The sequence below is a fragment of the Lithobates pipiens genome, unplaced genomic scaffold (assembly GCF_037356315.1).
Source record: "Lithobates pipiens isolate NorthernLeopardFrog02 unplaced genomic scaffold, aLitPip1_a1.2 Scaffold_23, whole genome shotgun sequence".
Lineage (NCBI taxonomy): Eukaryota > Metazoa > Chordata > Amphibia > Anura > Ranidae > Lithobates > Lithobates pipiens.
Window position 1 is genome coordinate 55,198,799 of NW_027507785.1, and position 16,475 is coordinate 55,215,273.

At 43.6% G+C, this 16,475-nt stretch overlaps 1 protein-coding gene across 2 annotated transcripts in view; it reads left to right on the forward strand.

Annotated features, from left to right (window-relative positions):
* LOC143927538 (sodium- and chloride-dependent creatine transporter 1-like) overlaps positions 1-16,475 on the forward strand; it is a 135,687-nt gene that overhangs the window by 85,510 nt on the left and 33,702 nt on the right. For both annotated transcript variants that reach the window (XM_077451661.1, XM_077451659.1), the window contains exons 6-7: positions 6,684-6,818; positions 12,878-12,981. In XM_077451661.1, the coding sequence (XP_077307787.1) occupies positions 6,684-6,818; positions 12,878-12,981 (239 nt within the window). The remainder of the gene's footprint in view (positions 1-6,683; positions 6,819-12,877; positions 12,982-16,475) is intronic.

Sequence of the window (16,475 nt, forward strand, 5' to 3'; positions counted from 1 at the left end):
GTCCCCTTTAAATCGCGGCATAGTGGGTGCCCGCAGCGTACTCCATGAGCGTGCCTGCGGGTCCCGCAGACTCGAAGTCCGCCGGGGGGGGGGGGGGTGGCGCGATCGCATCATGGAGCTGCTAAGGCATTTCCCTGTTCTGTCTAGTGACATTACAGGGATCTACTGCTCCCTGTCATCGGGAGCAGTGATCTCTGTCATGTACTAGTGAGACATTCCTGCCTGTAGTTAGAATCACTCCCTAGGACACACTTAACCCCTTGATCGCCCCCTAGTGTTTAACCCCTTCCCTACCAGTGTCTATTACACAGTAATCAGTGCATTTTTATAGCACTGATCGCTGTATAAATGACAATGGTCCCAAAATAGTGTCAAAAGTGTCCGATGTGTCCGCCATAATGTCAGTCATGATACCATTACTAATAAAAAATTAAATTATTAATAAAAATGCCATAAATCTATACCCTATTTTGTATACGTTATAACCTTTGTGCAAATCAATTAATATACGCTTATTGCGATTTTTTTTTTTTTTTTTTTACCAAAAATATGTAGCAAAATACATATTAGCCTAAACTGATGAATAAATGTGTTTTTTTATATATTTTTTTGGGATATGTATTGTAGCAGAAAGTAATAAATACTGTTTTGTTTTTTTTCGAAATTGTCTGTCTTTCTTTGTTTATAGAGCAAAAAAAATAAAAACCACATCGGGGATCAAATACCACCAAAAGAAAACTCTATTTGTGGGGATAAAAAGGACATTTATTTTGTTTGGGTACAGCATCACACGACCGTGCAGTTATCAGATAAAGCCACGCAATGCCGTATCACAAAAAAATGGCCTGGTCATTTAGGGGGTAAATCCTTCTGGGGCTAAAGTGGTTAATAACAAAGCCTTTATTGTATGAAAAAAAAATGAATTATAGTTATTATAGCACACACTAAAAGAAAAACAAAACAAATTTCCTGGACTGTCCAGAAAAAAGTTAAGAGATTTATGTTATTTTTTTTTTTTTTAGAATCATACTTACCTAGGTAGATACAGCATTGGTCCAATGCTGCATCTGTCCCCTGACGCCTCTAACACTGAGAACCGAGCGACTGAACACTGCCGATCGCTCAGTTCTCACAGCTCCCTAAGCAGAGAGCTGGTGACTGTCAGTCACCAGCTCTCTGCTCTGTCTTCCCCCTCCCCCTGTGCTCCCTGGAGTGCTGGGCTGTGGAGGAGGCAGGAGTGACCGGCACAGGCTCTCAGCGGCTTGCTGAGAGGCTGAGTGGGGTGCCTGCCGGTCCATGTGAGTGGGCAGATCCCGACTCCATTGAGCCTGGTGACGTCAGCCGGCAGCGGGCTTCAGCATGCTGTCTTCTGAAAACAAGTTACAGGAGGCAGAACGAACTGCACTCCTGTGATCCACAGGAGAAGTACAGCCAAACGAGCTTTGGACAAGGATACATTACAAACATTACATTTTTAATTTCCTTCCTTTGTTTTTATCTAATATTTGATATATTTTTTTTTTACAATATTGGCTTTCTTCTTTAGATTTTTTATTGTTTTCAGTTTCATTATCAAGTTTTTTATACAAGAAAATAACAAAGTTATTATAGCGCATATCTCAAACCCACTACCAAAATCTATAAACAGGAATGCTCCAACTTCAAAATGTAATATTGTAAAGAGGAAAGTGGAAATGTATAAATGATGCCCTTCATGGTAGCATCATCAGGTATTATTGATAAAAGATGCAATAAATGAAAATTATTCTATTTTTTAAATGATGATCTATCAGATTTTAGAGATTGGGTTTGCATAAATGGTAAATTGTGTTAGGCTGTTTCCATAGAGAACATTGGCATGCTGGTATTTGTAGTCCCCCCCATAGCCTCATTTTTATATGAGGTGCAATACGCCTGGTTGTAGCCATCACTGTGAAGCGCGCTCGCCGTTTAGAATGAAGGCTGCAATATCATTAAATGCGTTTTATGGTGATTTCATTTAGATAACGACATCAGTTCCATAACTGAAACCAGAGGATTACCGCTCCCATCTCATCCATTAGAGTAACCTTTCTCAACCGCTTTACCCCAGAGGAACCCTTGAAATAATTTTCATGTCCCGGGGGGAACTCTTAATAAAACCAATTCACTGGTGGTCCGTGAACAAAGTGGGACGAATGCAACCATTACAGTGGTGGTCAGAATGCAACCCTTATAGCTAAAAAGATTGGCTTCATGCAACTGGCTCTACCATGTGGCATTGTCCTTGGAGCTTTAAAAGCACCAACAATTGGGAGGTCAATCATGCACAGCTTAACTCCTTCCTGCCGAGCGCATGCACATATGCGGCCTCGCCTTTAAGGGGTTATACCGGGATGATGCCTGCAGCTGAATTGCATCCAAGGCATAAGCCTCTGGCAATTTATAGATATGGTGTAATGTGGGGTTTAGCCACAAGTGGGCATTAGGAGAAACTGCCAATTTAGGATAATGCTCACATTTGAGACAGACCCCCCAGGCTTGAAGTGTAGTCAGCATGAGTACGGGGCATGGGGAAAGAGTTGTACTTTAAATGTAAAAGTTTTGCCTAAGAGTCCATTCACACAGGGGCAACACGACTTCCAGCAAGACTTTGGGAGGCAACTTGGACACGACTAGTATGAATCACATCACAAGACAACTTACAAGGCAACGTGAAGTTGCCTCCAGGACAGGGGGCTTTGCCAGTGGCCAATCACATAATAATCAGCTCTGTGGGAGGGAGGGGTTTGCCTAGAAAACTATTTTTACTTCCTGGAAAGTTGCTTCAGTTAAGACAGGGGATCCGACTTGGAGGCAACTTCCATTGAAATCAATGGGTACAAGTTGCCTAGAAGTCGGATTGAAGTAGTACAGGAACCTTTTCTGAAGTCGGAGCGACTTCACTAGTGTGCATTAAGACGGCTCTCATTCACTTACATTGATTTTATCATGTTGCGCGACTTGAGGCAACTTGGGACGACTTCAAGTCGGATCCAAAGTTGCCCCTTTGTGAATGGACACCACAGGATGCCTGCAACAACCTTTAATTATCCAGAGAAGCCTTTGCTGTGCACCTCTCTGATTAAGTTTTACTTTTTTACAGAGGTCTGACTTTCCCTGACTTGGGTTGAACCCTGCCAACTGTAATTCTTTTTGTTAGATTTTTTTTAGCCAACTGCCATTGCAGTGACAGTTATTAAAGTAGATGTCCCAACCTCTAAAATCACTGACAGGTACAAGTTCACGTGGTTGATTTAACTGCTAAACAACAACTATACTTGTCTGCCCGGTTACATAAACGGGGGGGGGGGGGAGGGGTTGTGGCAAACTTCACCTATCTTGCACATACTGACTTTATGGACAGCTCGATTCCTGAGATTCGATTGCAGGATGAGTCAGTTTCATCGGATCCTCTGACCATTAAAGAGGAAGTAAACCCTGATGAGTTTACTTCCTCTTTGTCTCCCTGCAAAGGTAAAGCATAATGGACTACTATGCATCGCATACTACCCCATTATGTGTCACTTACCTGACACAGGAGCCAGCGATGTCACCGCTGTCCCCTGTAGTTCCGAGCGTCCATCTTCTTGGTGGGTCTCGCTGCTCCGGCGCTGTGATTCACCGGAGCAGCGATGACGTCACTCCCGCGCATGCGCACGGGAGCCGACACTCGCGGCATATTGCCGCGATCTGCGGCTTGCCCAGTGCACCTGCACGCCGCTGTCTATGGCGCATGCGCCGTAGACAGCGGTGGCTGTCTTCAGGTAAATATCTCCTAAACCGTATAGGTTTAGGAGATATTTCTTGGACCTACAGGTAAGCCTTAATCTAGGCTTACCTGTAGGTCAAAGTGGTTTGTAAGGGTTTACAACCCCTTTAACCAGGCCTTTGCATCCTTTTATGGACACCTCTATGAGGATACGGTAACTCATTTAGACCCACTTTTACCGGCTTTTTTTCCCTCCTTAACTTTTACCACGCTTAATTATACACAGAGACAAATATTAGATGAACCATTTGACCTGCAGTTGACCTTCCTCAAACAGGTTTTGCTTTCCCATAGACTTGTATGGCAATGCAAATCCCACTTAATGTGAACAAAAGCCCCTCGACCCAGATTCTTACCATGTTATGGTCCTTTCAAATCATTTTCAGCATCTGTAAATTTGTAACTTTCATTTAAATAATTCCTGGTGATCCCACCATGAACCTTGTTCAGACACTTCCTGTTATAGGGTGACAAAATTCTGTCCCTGTCTCCCGGTTGTGTTTTTACTTTGTCACCAGGTCACATGGACTTTTGATGGAGAAGAAAAGTGACCCTTTCAGCAGACATTGCACAGGCATGATCTACTGGTGTCACCATCTGGAAACCCAATGGTGAGGCTGGAGGGGATGGCAGTGCTCCCTGGACGTGCTCATACTACCTCCAGGATTATATACAGTGGAATGTTTTGTTGAAGGATTATCTCCCTGGAGTGTGTGTAAAATACCCTATATAGTATCCTTTCTCCAAACTCCCATAAATCAGAGATGGAAAAGGTAGGTTGCGGACCTTCCCCATCTCCGGTTTATATGCTTTAAAGTTCCCAACCTACCTTCTCCATATTTGATTTATGAGCATTTGGAGGAAGGATACCACATAAGTTTGAAAACATGGGATGGTGCTACATTAGGTAAATATAGGAAAGTTCCACTCATATTATGACTAGGAATTTCTGTGTAAAAGACCATCCTCTTTTGGATTTTGAATTTGGATACCTTTTGAATAGGAAAATAAGCCTTGTAATACTAATAAGGACTGGGTTAACTCTCAGATTAGAAGGCAAGAGCAAGATGCTATTTTCAGATGTAGGCTGGTGGTACAAGCTCTGATCCTCCTGACGTCTGAGAACAATACGGTAGCATACATGAAGCGAGGTTCCAACCTGATGGTATTGCTGCCTTGTGCCATCCTTATATACCCCTACGTCTGCCCATGGGAGTGTTTTGTTTAATCGTGTTGGTTCAATGCAAACAACACATAAAACATCACTGATCTTTCCTGAAGAAGAGAGCTAAAACTGCTTGAAAATGGTCATACAAATTGTAATAATTACGGTAGGTATTTAGTTGGAGTAGGTAGGTGAATGCAATATTAAATAATAAATGCAATATTATTATCCTATAAACATAAAATGCAGACAGGTCCTTTGTAATATATTACACAATTCATAATCCAAATGGTGCCTCGTGCAAATATTCAAAGAAAATCCCTGGTGTGCTTTGGTGAAAATGAATTATATTGCGCTCACCAGATCTTTACCCCTACTGGGGGAAAACCGCCTTCACAGTGTATAGCCCCTGTGTTTAGATTCTCATTTAAACGTTACATGTAAAAAGGAGGAGAATCCATAGTGTAGAGGCTCTTGATGGCGTCAGCACGACGAAACCGGTAGGCGTGGCTATAGAGAAGTGACCTCTTTTGAATACACAGCAGCAGCTGGTGGTGTGAGGATTTCTTATAGTGAATCTTGCTCTGATAAGATGTGAGTAGTTTTCTGTTTTCAATAAACCTTTCTTAAAGACATACTACACTATGGATTCTCCTCCTTTTTACATGTAACGTTTAAATGAGAATCTAAACTGTGGATGGATGAATAACCAAATTCCCAGGGAGATGCCAGAGAGCGACACAGGGGCTATACACTGTGAAGGCGGTTTTCCCACAGTAGGGGGTAAAGATCTGGTGAGCGCAATATAATTCATTTTCACCAAAGCGCACCGGGGATTTTCTTCGGATATTTGCACGAGGCAACATTTGGATTATGAATTGTTTAATACATTACAAAGGACTTGTCGGCATTTTATGTTTATAGGATAATAATATTGCATTTATTTATTTATTTCAGTATTTTTCACTAGGTGTATATTACCAATTATTTTATTTTTTTTATATTTATTTTTTCACAACCTTTATTGGTATGGATGTATAACTGTTTAACCAATTGCACGGATTAGGAATAATTTTATTAATTAATAGAGTTCCACACATTGACAAACATTTTATTTAAGGGTATAGCGCCAATTCTACCTGACTTTTTTTCACATGCTAATAAGCCCCACCCGTTTCCGGGGGGGGGGGGGGTACACCAAGTAGAGGCAGCTCGTACCTCAAAACATCTTAAGACATCTAAGAATTTTTCAGTAGTATCACAATTTTATATGTAATTTCACTTTTTCCAAACTTTTTTCCACTTTTTCCAAACCCTGATTCGGGGTTGTTTAGTCATCACTATTATATATACACATATATATTTTTTCAGCAGGAGGTCCCTGCAAAAGGGTATGGACACTAATATCTTAACAATTTGTATAACAACGATAGCAATTTTATAGTGCTAACAAGTTGAGGATTAGTGGCAATAAATATATAAATTTAAAGGTATAGCGCCAATTCTACCTGATTCCTTTTTCACATTATTATGGCTACTAGTTTGATTGATTTATTCTAGTTTTATTTCAAATAATGTCTAAGTGGTTTGCCCTGTGTCTACAGAACACCAGGGCCACAATTGACTCTGTGGTTATATTTCGGGGCTTGTACTTTATGGTACTTTTGTAACCCTTCTCATGTATCTTACTATCTGAGAATCTAATATTAAATGTCTTTCTCTCCCCAGGTTGTCTACTTCACAGCTCTGTTTCCGTACGTGGTTCTGATCATTCTCCTGGCTCACGGAGTCACTCTGCCAGGGGCGCTGGATGGCATTGTCTTCTATCTCAAGCCTAACTGGTCCAAGCTGGCTGAAGCTCAGGTGAGAGATTACATGAAGTTGTATAATGGTATGGAGGGCCAATAGCCCTTGTACACACGATCGGAGATTCCGACGGAATGCGCCGATCGGAGCGTTTTGTCGGATATTCCGACTGTGTGTGGTCTGCATCGGACTGTTTCCGTCGGAATATCCGTTGGACCAAATTTTCCAACTTGCCGGAAATATTTTCCGACAAAATGCTCCGATCGGACATACTCCGATCATGTGTAGAGAATTCCGATCGGACAAAGTGCCACGCATGCTCAGATCAAATTCCTAACCCAAAGCTATTGGCTACTAGCCTGAACGTAGTCCCGTCTTAAATAATTTACGTCATCACGTTCTGAACGATCTGATTTTCCGACAACTTCGTCCGACCGTGTGTATACAACAGTTTCGGACAAAATCCGTCGGACAAAATCCGACGGACAAAATCCGACGGACAAAATCCTACGGATTTGGTTGTCGGAATCTCCGACCGTGTTTACAAGGGCTTACAGTATTATCCAATATGCTACAGTAGGTAGGTGTCCGTGCCAATGTTGATATGGTACTGTATATGCTATGTGGCAAAATGTTTATGGACACCTGACCATGGCACCTCCAAATGATTGTGTTCAGATGTTTCCGGTGAAGGGTACAAGACATTTTAGACAGTTGTGTCCTTACATCCTTGTGGCAACAGTTTGAAGAAGACTTTTTTTTTTGTTCCAGCATGGCTGTGCCCCTGTATACAAAGCCAGCTCCATAAAGACATGGTTTATTGGGGGTGGGGGGGTATTGTCACAGACTTCATTGTTTTGGGTGGAGAGGTGGAAGAGGGGGGTTATTGTTTAGGGTGGAGAGGTGGGGAGGGGTGTTATTATTTTGGGTGGAGAAGTGGTGAGTGGTGTTATTGTTTAGGGTGGGGAGGAGTGTTATTGTTTAGGGTGGAGAGGTGGGGAGGAGTGTTATTGTTTTGGGTGGAGAGGTTAGGAGGGCATTATTGTTTAGGGTGGAGAGGTGGGGAGGGGTGTTATTGTTTAGGGTGGAGAGGTGGGGAGGGGTGTTATTGTTTAGGGTGGGGAGGTGTTAATGTTTAGGGTGGAGAGGTGGGGAAGGGTGTTATTGTTTAGGGTGGAGAGGTGGGGAGGGGTGTTATTATTTAGGGTGGAGAGGTGGGGAGGGGTGTTATTGTTTAAGGTGGAGAGGTGGGGAGGGGGGTTATGGTTAAGGGTGGAGAGGTGGGGAGGGGGTTAATGTTTAGGGTGGGGAGGGGCGTTATTGTTTTGGGCAGAGAGGGGGAAGTATTTGGGAACCCACACACTGCCAATCACTGCATTATAGCACCCAGCAGACCTGCCCTTCCCCTCCAAGAAGTTCTGCAGCAGCAAAGCCTGGCTCAGTGCAGGACACACTACTCACCAGGCAGGCAGATCAGTCCCCTGGCAGCTGCCCGCAGAGGAACCCAAGGAGGAGAAGAACATTGCCGGTGTTCTGGCAGATAGTGTCCTGCCATTATATATATATATAGGGCAGAAGAAGCTTCGGAAAATCTCCGAAGCTGAACGGCGCCTGTGCCGTGAGTGTAGGTGGTAGCCCCACCATCCAAGCGGACATAGGGTTGTGAAAATTAGAGGGCCCCTCGTGGGCGAGCTTCACTCGCCACGCTTCGGGCTCGGATTTTCTGCGCTCGGCTCTTTTTTAATCCTACTCTATGTCCACTTGGATGGTGGAGCTAGAACCTGGACTCACGGCGCAGGCACCGTTCATCCTCGGCTATTTTCGGAATCTGTGTTCCTGTGTACTGCGCATGCGCAGTACACAGCGGACACTATCTGATGGGGGACCTTATATGATGGGACACCGGAGGACACAATAAACAGAGCTAAGGGGGAGGGACGGAGCTGGCGGGGGGGGGGCGGAGCCTGACAGGTCTACTGTGGGCAAGGCAACATTTACTTATGTATGGCAGCCTGAGTACTTTGTTGTCAAAGGTAGGATCCTTGTGTACGGTTCCATGTTACAGAAATACAAATGTTTCCAGCAGTAAATGAGCTTTAAAACAAACCCTCTCTCACCTCTGCAGCTGCAGCTACTGTGGGGTAGTTCATCTTCAAAATTTACCTACTTTACACTTTAATTTTCTGCTTCTCCAGCTAATTTTTAAGGTGGCACTTACGGTATCTCACAAAAGTGTGTACACCCCTCACATTTTTATAAATATGTTATTCTATCTTTTCATGTGACAACACTGAAGAAATTACACTTTGCTACAATGTAAAGTCGTGAGTGTACAGCTTGTTACATGGTTACATAGTTAGTCAGGTTGAAAAAAGACACAAGTTCATCCAGTTCAACCATAAAAAAATTTAAAAAATAAAATAAAAAATATTGTACAATCCAATATACAAAATTCTATACCCACAGTTGATCCAGAGGAAGGCAAGAAAAACCAGCAGAGCATGCTCCAATTTGCTACAGCAGGGGAAAAAATTCTTTCCTGATCCCCCCCCCCGAGAGGCAATCGGATTTTCCCTGGATCAATTTTACCTATAAATGTCAGTATCCAGTTATATTCTGTACATTTAGGAAAGAATCCAGGCCTTTCTTAAAGCAATCTACTGAGCTGGCCAGATCCACCTCTGCAGGGAGTCTATTCCACATTATCACAGCTCTTACTGTGAGGAAACCTTTCCGTATTTGGAGATGAAATCTCTTTTCCTCTAGATGTAAAGAGTGCCCCCTTGTCCTCTATGTTGACCGTAAAGTAAATAACTCAACACCAAGTTCACTATGTGGACCCCTTATATATTTGAACATGGTGATCATATCCCCCCTTAATCTCCTCTTCTCAAGAGTGAATACATTCAGTTCCTCTAATCTTTCCTCATAGCTGAGCTCCTCCATGCCTCTTATCAGTTTGGTTGCCCTTCTCTGCACTTTCTCCAGTTCCCCGATATCCTTTTTGAGAACTGGTGCCCAAAACTGAACTGCATATGAGGTCTAACTAATTATTTGAACAGATGATATCTCTCTCTCTGGAGTCCATACCTTTCCTAATACAAGAAATTACTTTGCTCACTTTGGAAACCGCAGCTTGGCATTGCATGTTATTATTGAGCTTATGATCTAACAAAACCCCCAGATCCTTCTCCACTACGGACTCCCCCAGTTGTACTCCCCCTAGTATGCAGAGCCGTCTTTAATATTGATTGGACCCTGGGCAAAAATTCTCTTGCCCCCCCCCATGCAATTTACCTCTCCACCTGCTCTGAGACATACAATAAATAGCAGCTAGACAGTTTACTGTATCAGATCAGGCAGCAGTTGCGATTGGTTGCCAGCAGTTACTGCATTTCATTACTGCTTACTGACTGGTTGCTAGTGGTTACAGCACACATTACGGCTCACTGATTAGTTGCTAGAGGTTACAGCACATCATCTCCTCACAGCAGGGAAGCATAATATACATATGAATGCCGCCTGTATTTACATATCAATGCCGCCTGCCGCAACTATTTACTTAGTATTGTCACCACTATTTACATATGAATGCCGGTTATTTACATGTAAACACAGGGTCTGCAGGTGAGTCATCTGCACACAACAATAGGGAACAGCTGGGCAGCATTAGTACCAGCACTTCACACTGAGATATTGGGACACAGCACAGGACTAAAACTTCAAGGGACAAGGGAATTTAAACCTGAATAGTTGGCAAGTATGAGGCAACTGTTTTGGGCCCCACAACAATGACAGGGCCCAGGACAGCTGCCCCTTTTGCCCTGCCTTAAAGACGGCCCTGCTAGTATGTATGATGCATGCATGTTCTTAGCCCCCAAGTGCATAACTTTACATTTATCAACATACGTCTTGGAGGTATGTTTGGAGTCGTTATCATGTTGGAACACTGCCATGCGGCCCAGTCTACGAAGTGAGAGGATCATGCTCTGCTTCAAGAGGGTTAAGGCAGTGCTGGAAAATAATGGTGGGTGGCCACACAAAATATTGACACTTTGGGACCAATTTGGAAATTTTCACTTAGGGGTGTACTCACTTTTGTTGCCAGCGGTTTAGACATTAATGGCCATGTGTTGCGTTATTTTGAGGTGACAGAAAATCTACACAATTTATACAAAGCTGTACACTCACTACTTTACATTGTAGCAAAGTGTAATTTCTTCAATGTTGTCAGGTGAAAAGATATAATAAAATATTTACAAAAATGTGAGGGTGTACTCACTTTTGTGAGATACTGTAGCTGAAAAATTGAACTTCCTCCTCACTAACCTTTCCCCTCTATACAACTACTCCCCTCTATTTTTTTACTGTTTATTTTATTTATTTATTTATTTTTTACATTCTCCCCCCCCCCCCCATTCTGGCCTAGGCCTGAATGACGTACTGCACTTCCAGTGCCCCCTGGGACATGCGCATCACATATCTCTGGAGGCATTGGATCCCCTCCCAATCAGCAAGAGAGTGGACCTGGCAGCAAATCATCTGGAGGCAGCGTGTAAGCAGGTGTTCCCAGAGTGATCCCCATGATAACTGTTTTTCGTCTATATATTTTATTCTTGTAAGTTTTTGGTTATTTTGTTTGCATATCATTGGAAAAACCCTATATTTCAATGTAAGCTTATTATATTGCTATTTGTGGCTGCCCTGCTGAGCTGGTGGATCCTGAGGGGCAAGGGTTAAAGTTGCTGTAAAGTTACAGGTTTTCCACTTTTTTGGAAAATACCGCCCTCTGCAGGACAAATCATATAATTGGGGTCTCACTGAGTCCCTCAGGGCCTTTTGCAATAAAGGTTGTAGTTATCGTTCGACCACCCCTTGTGGGAGCCCAGTCGGGGTGCCAAGGAATATGGACTTAAAGCCACCATTTATGGATTTGCTACCAATTATGGACTCTGGCCTTGCTAAGGACTGTAATGGACTTTCACACCTATGGCCTATAGTTGACCACCTAATGGAGCACCAATGGCACAACTAAAAGGGCACTTAGAGGAACTGTGTTTGAAGAAGTCTTTTGAGAACTATTCATTTATTACCCTTAACTCCTTTAGTAAAAGAACCTGAAGTGAAGTTCTTCTTTAATATAAACATAGAAAAGGTGCTCTGGCAAGGGGAAAGCAGAGTGCTGAAACATAAGTTTACTGCTTCTATTGTGAACTTTGCTTATGAATTGCTCCACAATATCTGCAGCTACAGAGATTATTGAAGGCTTGTTTTACTGCTCGTTTACTGCTTATTAAGGATATGTAAATACTTAAATGCCCATAGCCCAGCATTGGGTTCACAGTAATGTTCACCTGGGAAGCATATCTGTATTTTAGGTGTTGGGAAGGTAATGCGTGAAGTGGCACCTCAATGGGTGCAAGACTAACCCCATCTTTCTTATAAAAGAGCTGGATTTTGCTGTGTTCATGGAAAGATACAGGGTGCTCAAGAAAGTTAAAATTCATTCTCCAGCAACCGCAGACCATTAAGGGCAAGGTGCCTGTCCCAAAACACCAAGCACATCATTACTCTGTAATCGATTGCAGGTACTGTAGACACTTCAAGTGCATTGGAGAAAAAAAAAGAGGGACCGGTATTAAATGGACCAAGGAAATCTTAGCTCTATAAACCCAGCTTTCTGTTTTCCATTGTAGAAGAAATTTGACTCTGAAACTTAGTGAATGCTGTCTCTTGTCTGAGACCTGTTTAGCATTTTATGTATAAACACTTTGGCTTTTTCACATATATTGCTTTGGGGGCCATATAAATCCTTTGATTTGATTTACAATAATGTCAAATAAAGCTTAACCTGCTCTTTCGGTGTAGGCATGCACTAATATCTTTTATGCTCTGGTTTATATATAATGTAATTAAACTGTTTCCTTGCTCTGAACACATATTTGTAACCTTTAAGTTGCTTATATTTTAAGCCATATATAATATATTTTTCCATGGGTCTGTTAAAGCATAGAAGTAAAAGCATATTCAGCTATAGAGTCTCTGGCATCTGCTTTGGCTCACGGCTTAAGTTTGACGTTGGCTCAGATTTAATATATACCATCTCTTCCTTCCAGGTATGGATAGACGCTGGAACGCAGATCTTCTTTTCATACGCTATTGGGTTAGGGGCGCTGACAGCCCTTGGCAGCTACAACAGATTTCACAATAACTGCTACAGGTGAGTGCAATGTGCAATGAAGGAAGACAACGATCAAACTCAATGTCTTAAAAGCTTCATATCCAGGGTGACACTTGCCCCCAAGTCTCTGAAGTCTCCTTAGATGTCACTGCTTATATTCCTTAAATCCAACAAACTTGTTTCATTCTGACTGGGCTAACGCATTTCATTACCACTGGGCTGTCCAGTGCTGAGCACAAAAAAAAGGGCGACCAAACATAAATTGTACATGTTTCAGGGGCTTTTTGGAAGAAAGCAGGGAAGATAGGCCTGAGACTACCACCATCTTGGATGTGATGTCAGCACCCCCAGAAGACTAAGTAGTGTCACTCAAGTGACAGTCTATTCCAACCTTTTTGAGATCAGAACCATCCTTGCCCCAATAGTAAAAAAATAAATAAAATTATACTCGCACAACAAAAGATATGGGAATGCAAAAGGTGATTGAAATGTTGGAAAGCTCTGAATGGGGCTGGGTGTCACTGTGGGGGGGTTAGGGGTATTGTAGAAGGTTGGTGAGCACTGTGGGATACTATTGAATGTTAGGGGCACTACGGAAGGCTGGAGGCTCTGCAGCAGACTGAAGGCCAGTGAGGGAGGCTGATCAGCACTGAGGGAGGTCAGTGGGCACTGTGAGGGCTGAATGCTCTCAGGGGGCATTTAGGAACTGTGGGCCACCATGGAAGGTTGTGGGGCACTATGGAATCTGAGAGGCACTGTGGAAGGTTGCATCAGCAACTGGCTGGAGGCCTGTGAGAATCACTGGTCTATAGCATTCCCCTTCACTCCTCCTCCAGCTGCTACATACTGTAAAAGGAAATGAATGGAGGGGAGGGGAGGGGCAGCGGAACTGTTCCAGACAGAGAGTAATTAGGCACTGCCAGAAGAGGGGGGAGCTATGATGTGCAAGAGGGTGCTATGTTAGGGAATTTACTTTTCTTGAAGAAATTTGCTAGCAAGTTAAAGTAAATAAAACATGTGTATGGATATTATATTAATTATATAACAGACACAGGAGAACTTATTGCTCTAATATAGAAGGGATGAGAGATTTTGATGCTAAGTATGAGAGCAGCAGAAGCGGGGGGTGGGGCAGTTACATGAGCAGAGGGAGGGGGGGTGTAGGAGAGGACACAGGAGACAGAGAGCAGGTCTATGGCTGACTGGAGGCACGTACGCTGACAAAGGTGTCAGGGCTCAGAAGCCCTGATATATTGTGGTCAGCATACAGGGGAAGGGCATATCCAGGCAGGATCAGACAGGTATTACAGGTGATACAGGGGGCCAAATGACACAGTGCACGCACTGTGCTGTATAACATGCTTTAAGGGAACAGGATCTGTTTTTTTGGGAGTTAACAAACACTTTAAAGTGTTTGTTTTTCTTTTTCTTTTTTAGCTTTTTGTTAGTACTTTTTATTAGGCTGATGACAGGGTCTCCTTAAATCATATTAAAGGTTTGTTTGGAATGGTATTTTCTCAGAATGTTTGAAGATCCTGTTTTAGATCTTGTGCATCCCCCTGTGGTATGGAAGGAATCCAGTGAATTTACTAAAGACATTAAATGAATTAAACTTTGCCCTTCTTGGATTGGCAGTAGCGATATGGCAATCCTTATAGGGTGATTTACAGGAGATTTCTCATTCCATAGCCCAGGACAGATCTTCAATCAACATAAGCAGTTGTAAAACTATTGTAAATAGGTGTAGATTTGCATTTCTACACTGCCTGAGGCCGGGTTCACACTGGTACAACAAATGCTCCGACATTGGGAGCTCATGACATGTGAAAATCAATGTTTCCCTTTGAGACCCATCTTAACTGGTCCGACACAATTGGTCCAACTTTGAAAATGTTCCCTGCACTACTTTGGTCCGACTTTGATCCTACTTCAGCCCATTGAATATCATTGAAGTCGGATCAAATTCGGATTGCGTTCTTAACTAATCTGACTTCATGCCAAATTTAAAAAAATCGGCTTGGGTCCCCCCTCTAAGACCATAACAGACCCTGTGGTCTGGCATGGATTTTAAGGGGAACCCCCACGCTCAAAAAAAAACAATGTGGGGCCCCCCAAAATCCATACCAGACCCTTATCTGAGCATGCAGCCCGGCAGGCCAGGAAGGGGGGGTTGGGAGCGAGCGCCACCTCCTCCTGAACCATACCAGGATGCATGCCCTCAACATGGGGGGTGGGCGCTTTGGGGTGGGGGGGCCTTGCGCCCATGTTGATGAGGAAAAGGGCCTCTTCTCAACAGCCCTGGCTGTTCTGATAAACCCCCCACCTGCAAACCCCCGACAACCAACGGCTAGGGTTGTCGGGAAGAGGCCCTTGTCCTCATCTACATTGGGACAAGGTGCTTTGGAGTCCAAAAGCACACACCTACCAACTCCGCATGTTGAGGGCATGCGGCTGCGTATGGTTCGGGGGGGGGGCGCTCGCTCGTCCCCACCCCCTTTCCTGACCTGCTGGGCTACATACTCAGATAAGGGTCTGCTATGGATTTTGAGGGGACCCCATGCCCTTTTTTTCGGCGTGGGAGTTCCCCTTAAAACCCATGCCAGACCAAAGGGTCTGGTATGGTCTTGGAGGGGGAACCCATGACGTTTTTTTTTTGCGTGGAGTTCCCCCTAAGGATTCATACCAGACACAAAGTGCCTGCCATTGCCCGAATCAAAGTTGGATCCTCCTTCATGGAAGTGAGACGGATGACGGACTTCAAGTCACAGGGCAGTCGAGTCTGTCGTGTCATACCAGTGTGAACCCGGCCTTTATATGAAAACTTGATCAAATAAAAATATTATTAGTATTGCAAAGACAAACAGAATTTTAGCAGTAAAAATAAATAACGTGGATTCAAACTCATCTGAGCTTTGGGATGTTCACACCTAGAGCGAGCTGGTGTATATATGTGAGCCAGCGCACAGCTGCCGCCCTATAGCAGTAAAACTGCTATAGGGTGGTCAACAAGTGGTTAAACCTCCAGCTTTTAGTAAAATAATACCTAGTGACCCTGCTATGAAGACCCTTATTCAGACTCTCCCTTTTACATGGTGACAACGCTCTGTCCCTGTCTCCCAATTGTGTTCGTGCGCTGTCACCCTGCCAAATGTTCACCTGATGAAGACTGTATGGCCACTGTGCTAACACAGGCTTGTCCCCCATTGGTCAAAAAGCAGGTGTAGGGCTTTGGGGCCGATGCTGGAGCAAGTCAACAGGAAGAGACCAAAGAGGCTGCAGCAGATCGGCAACTCTGAGATGGATAAAATTGTGAAAAATGTCATTCTGTTAGGGTTAAGACCCCCTTTAAAGCGGAGTTCCACCCATTTTTTTTTACTTGCAATCTATCCCACGCCCATCTGTATTTCTTTTTAAATGGCAACAACTTTTTTTTCCCCTCTAAATACCTTTTTTTCCTTTATTTCCTGGAGCATTTCCGGCTTCGGTCGCCTAGACGATGACATAACTAGGCGATTCCCGTGGACTCTGGGGAT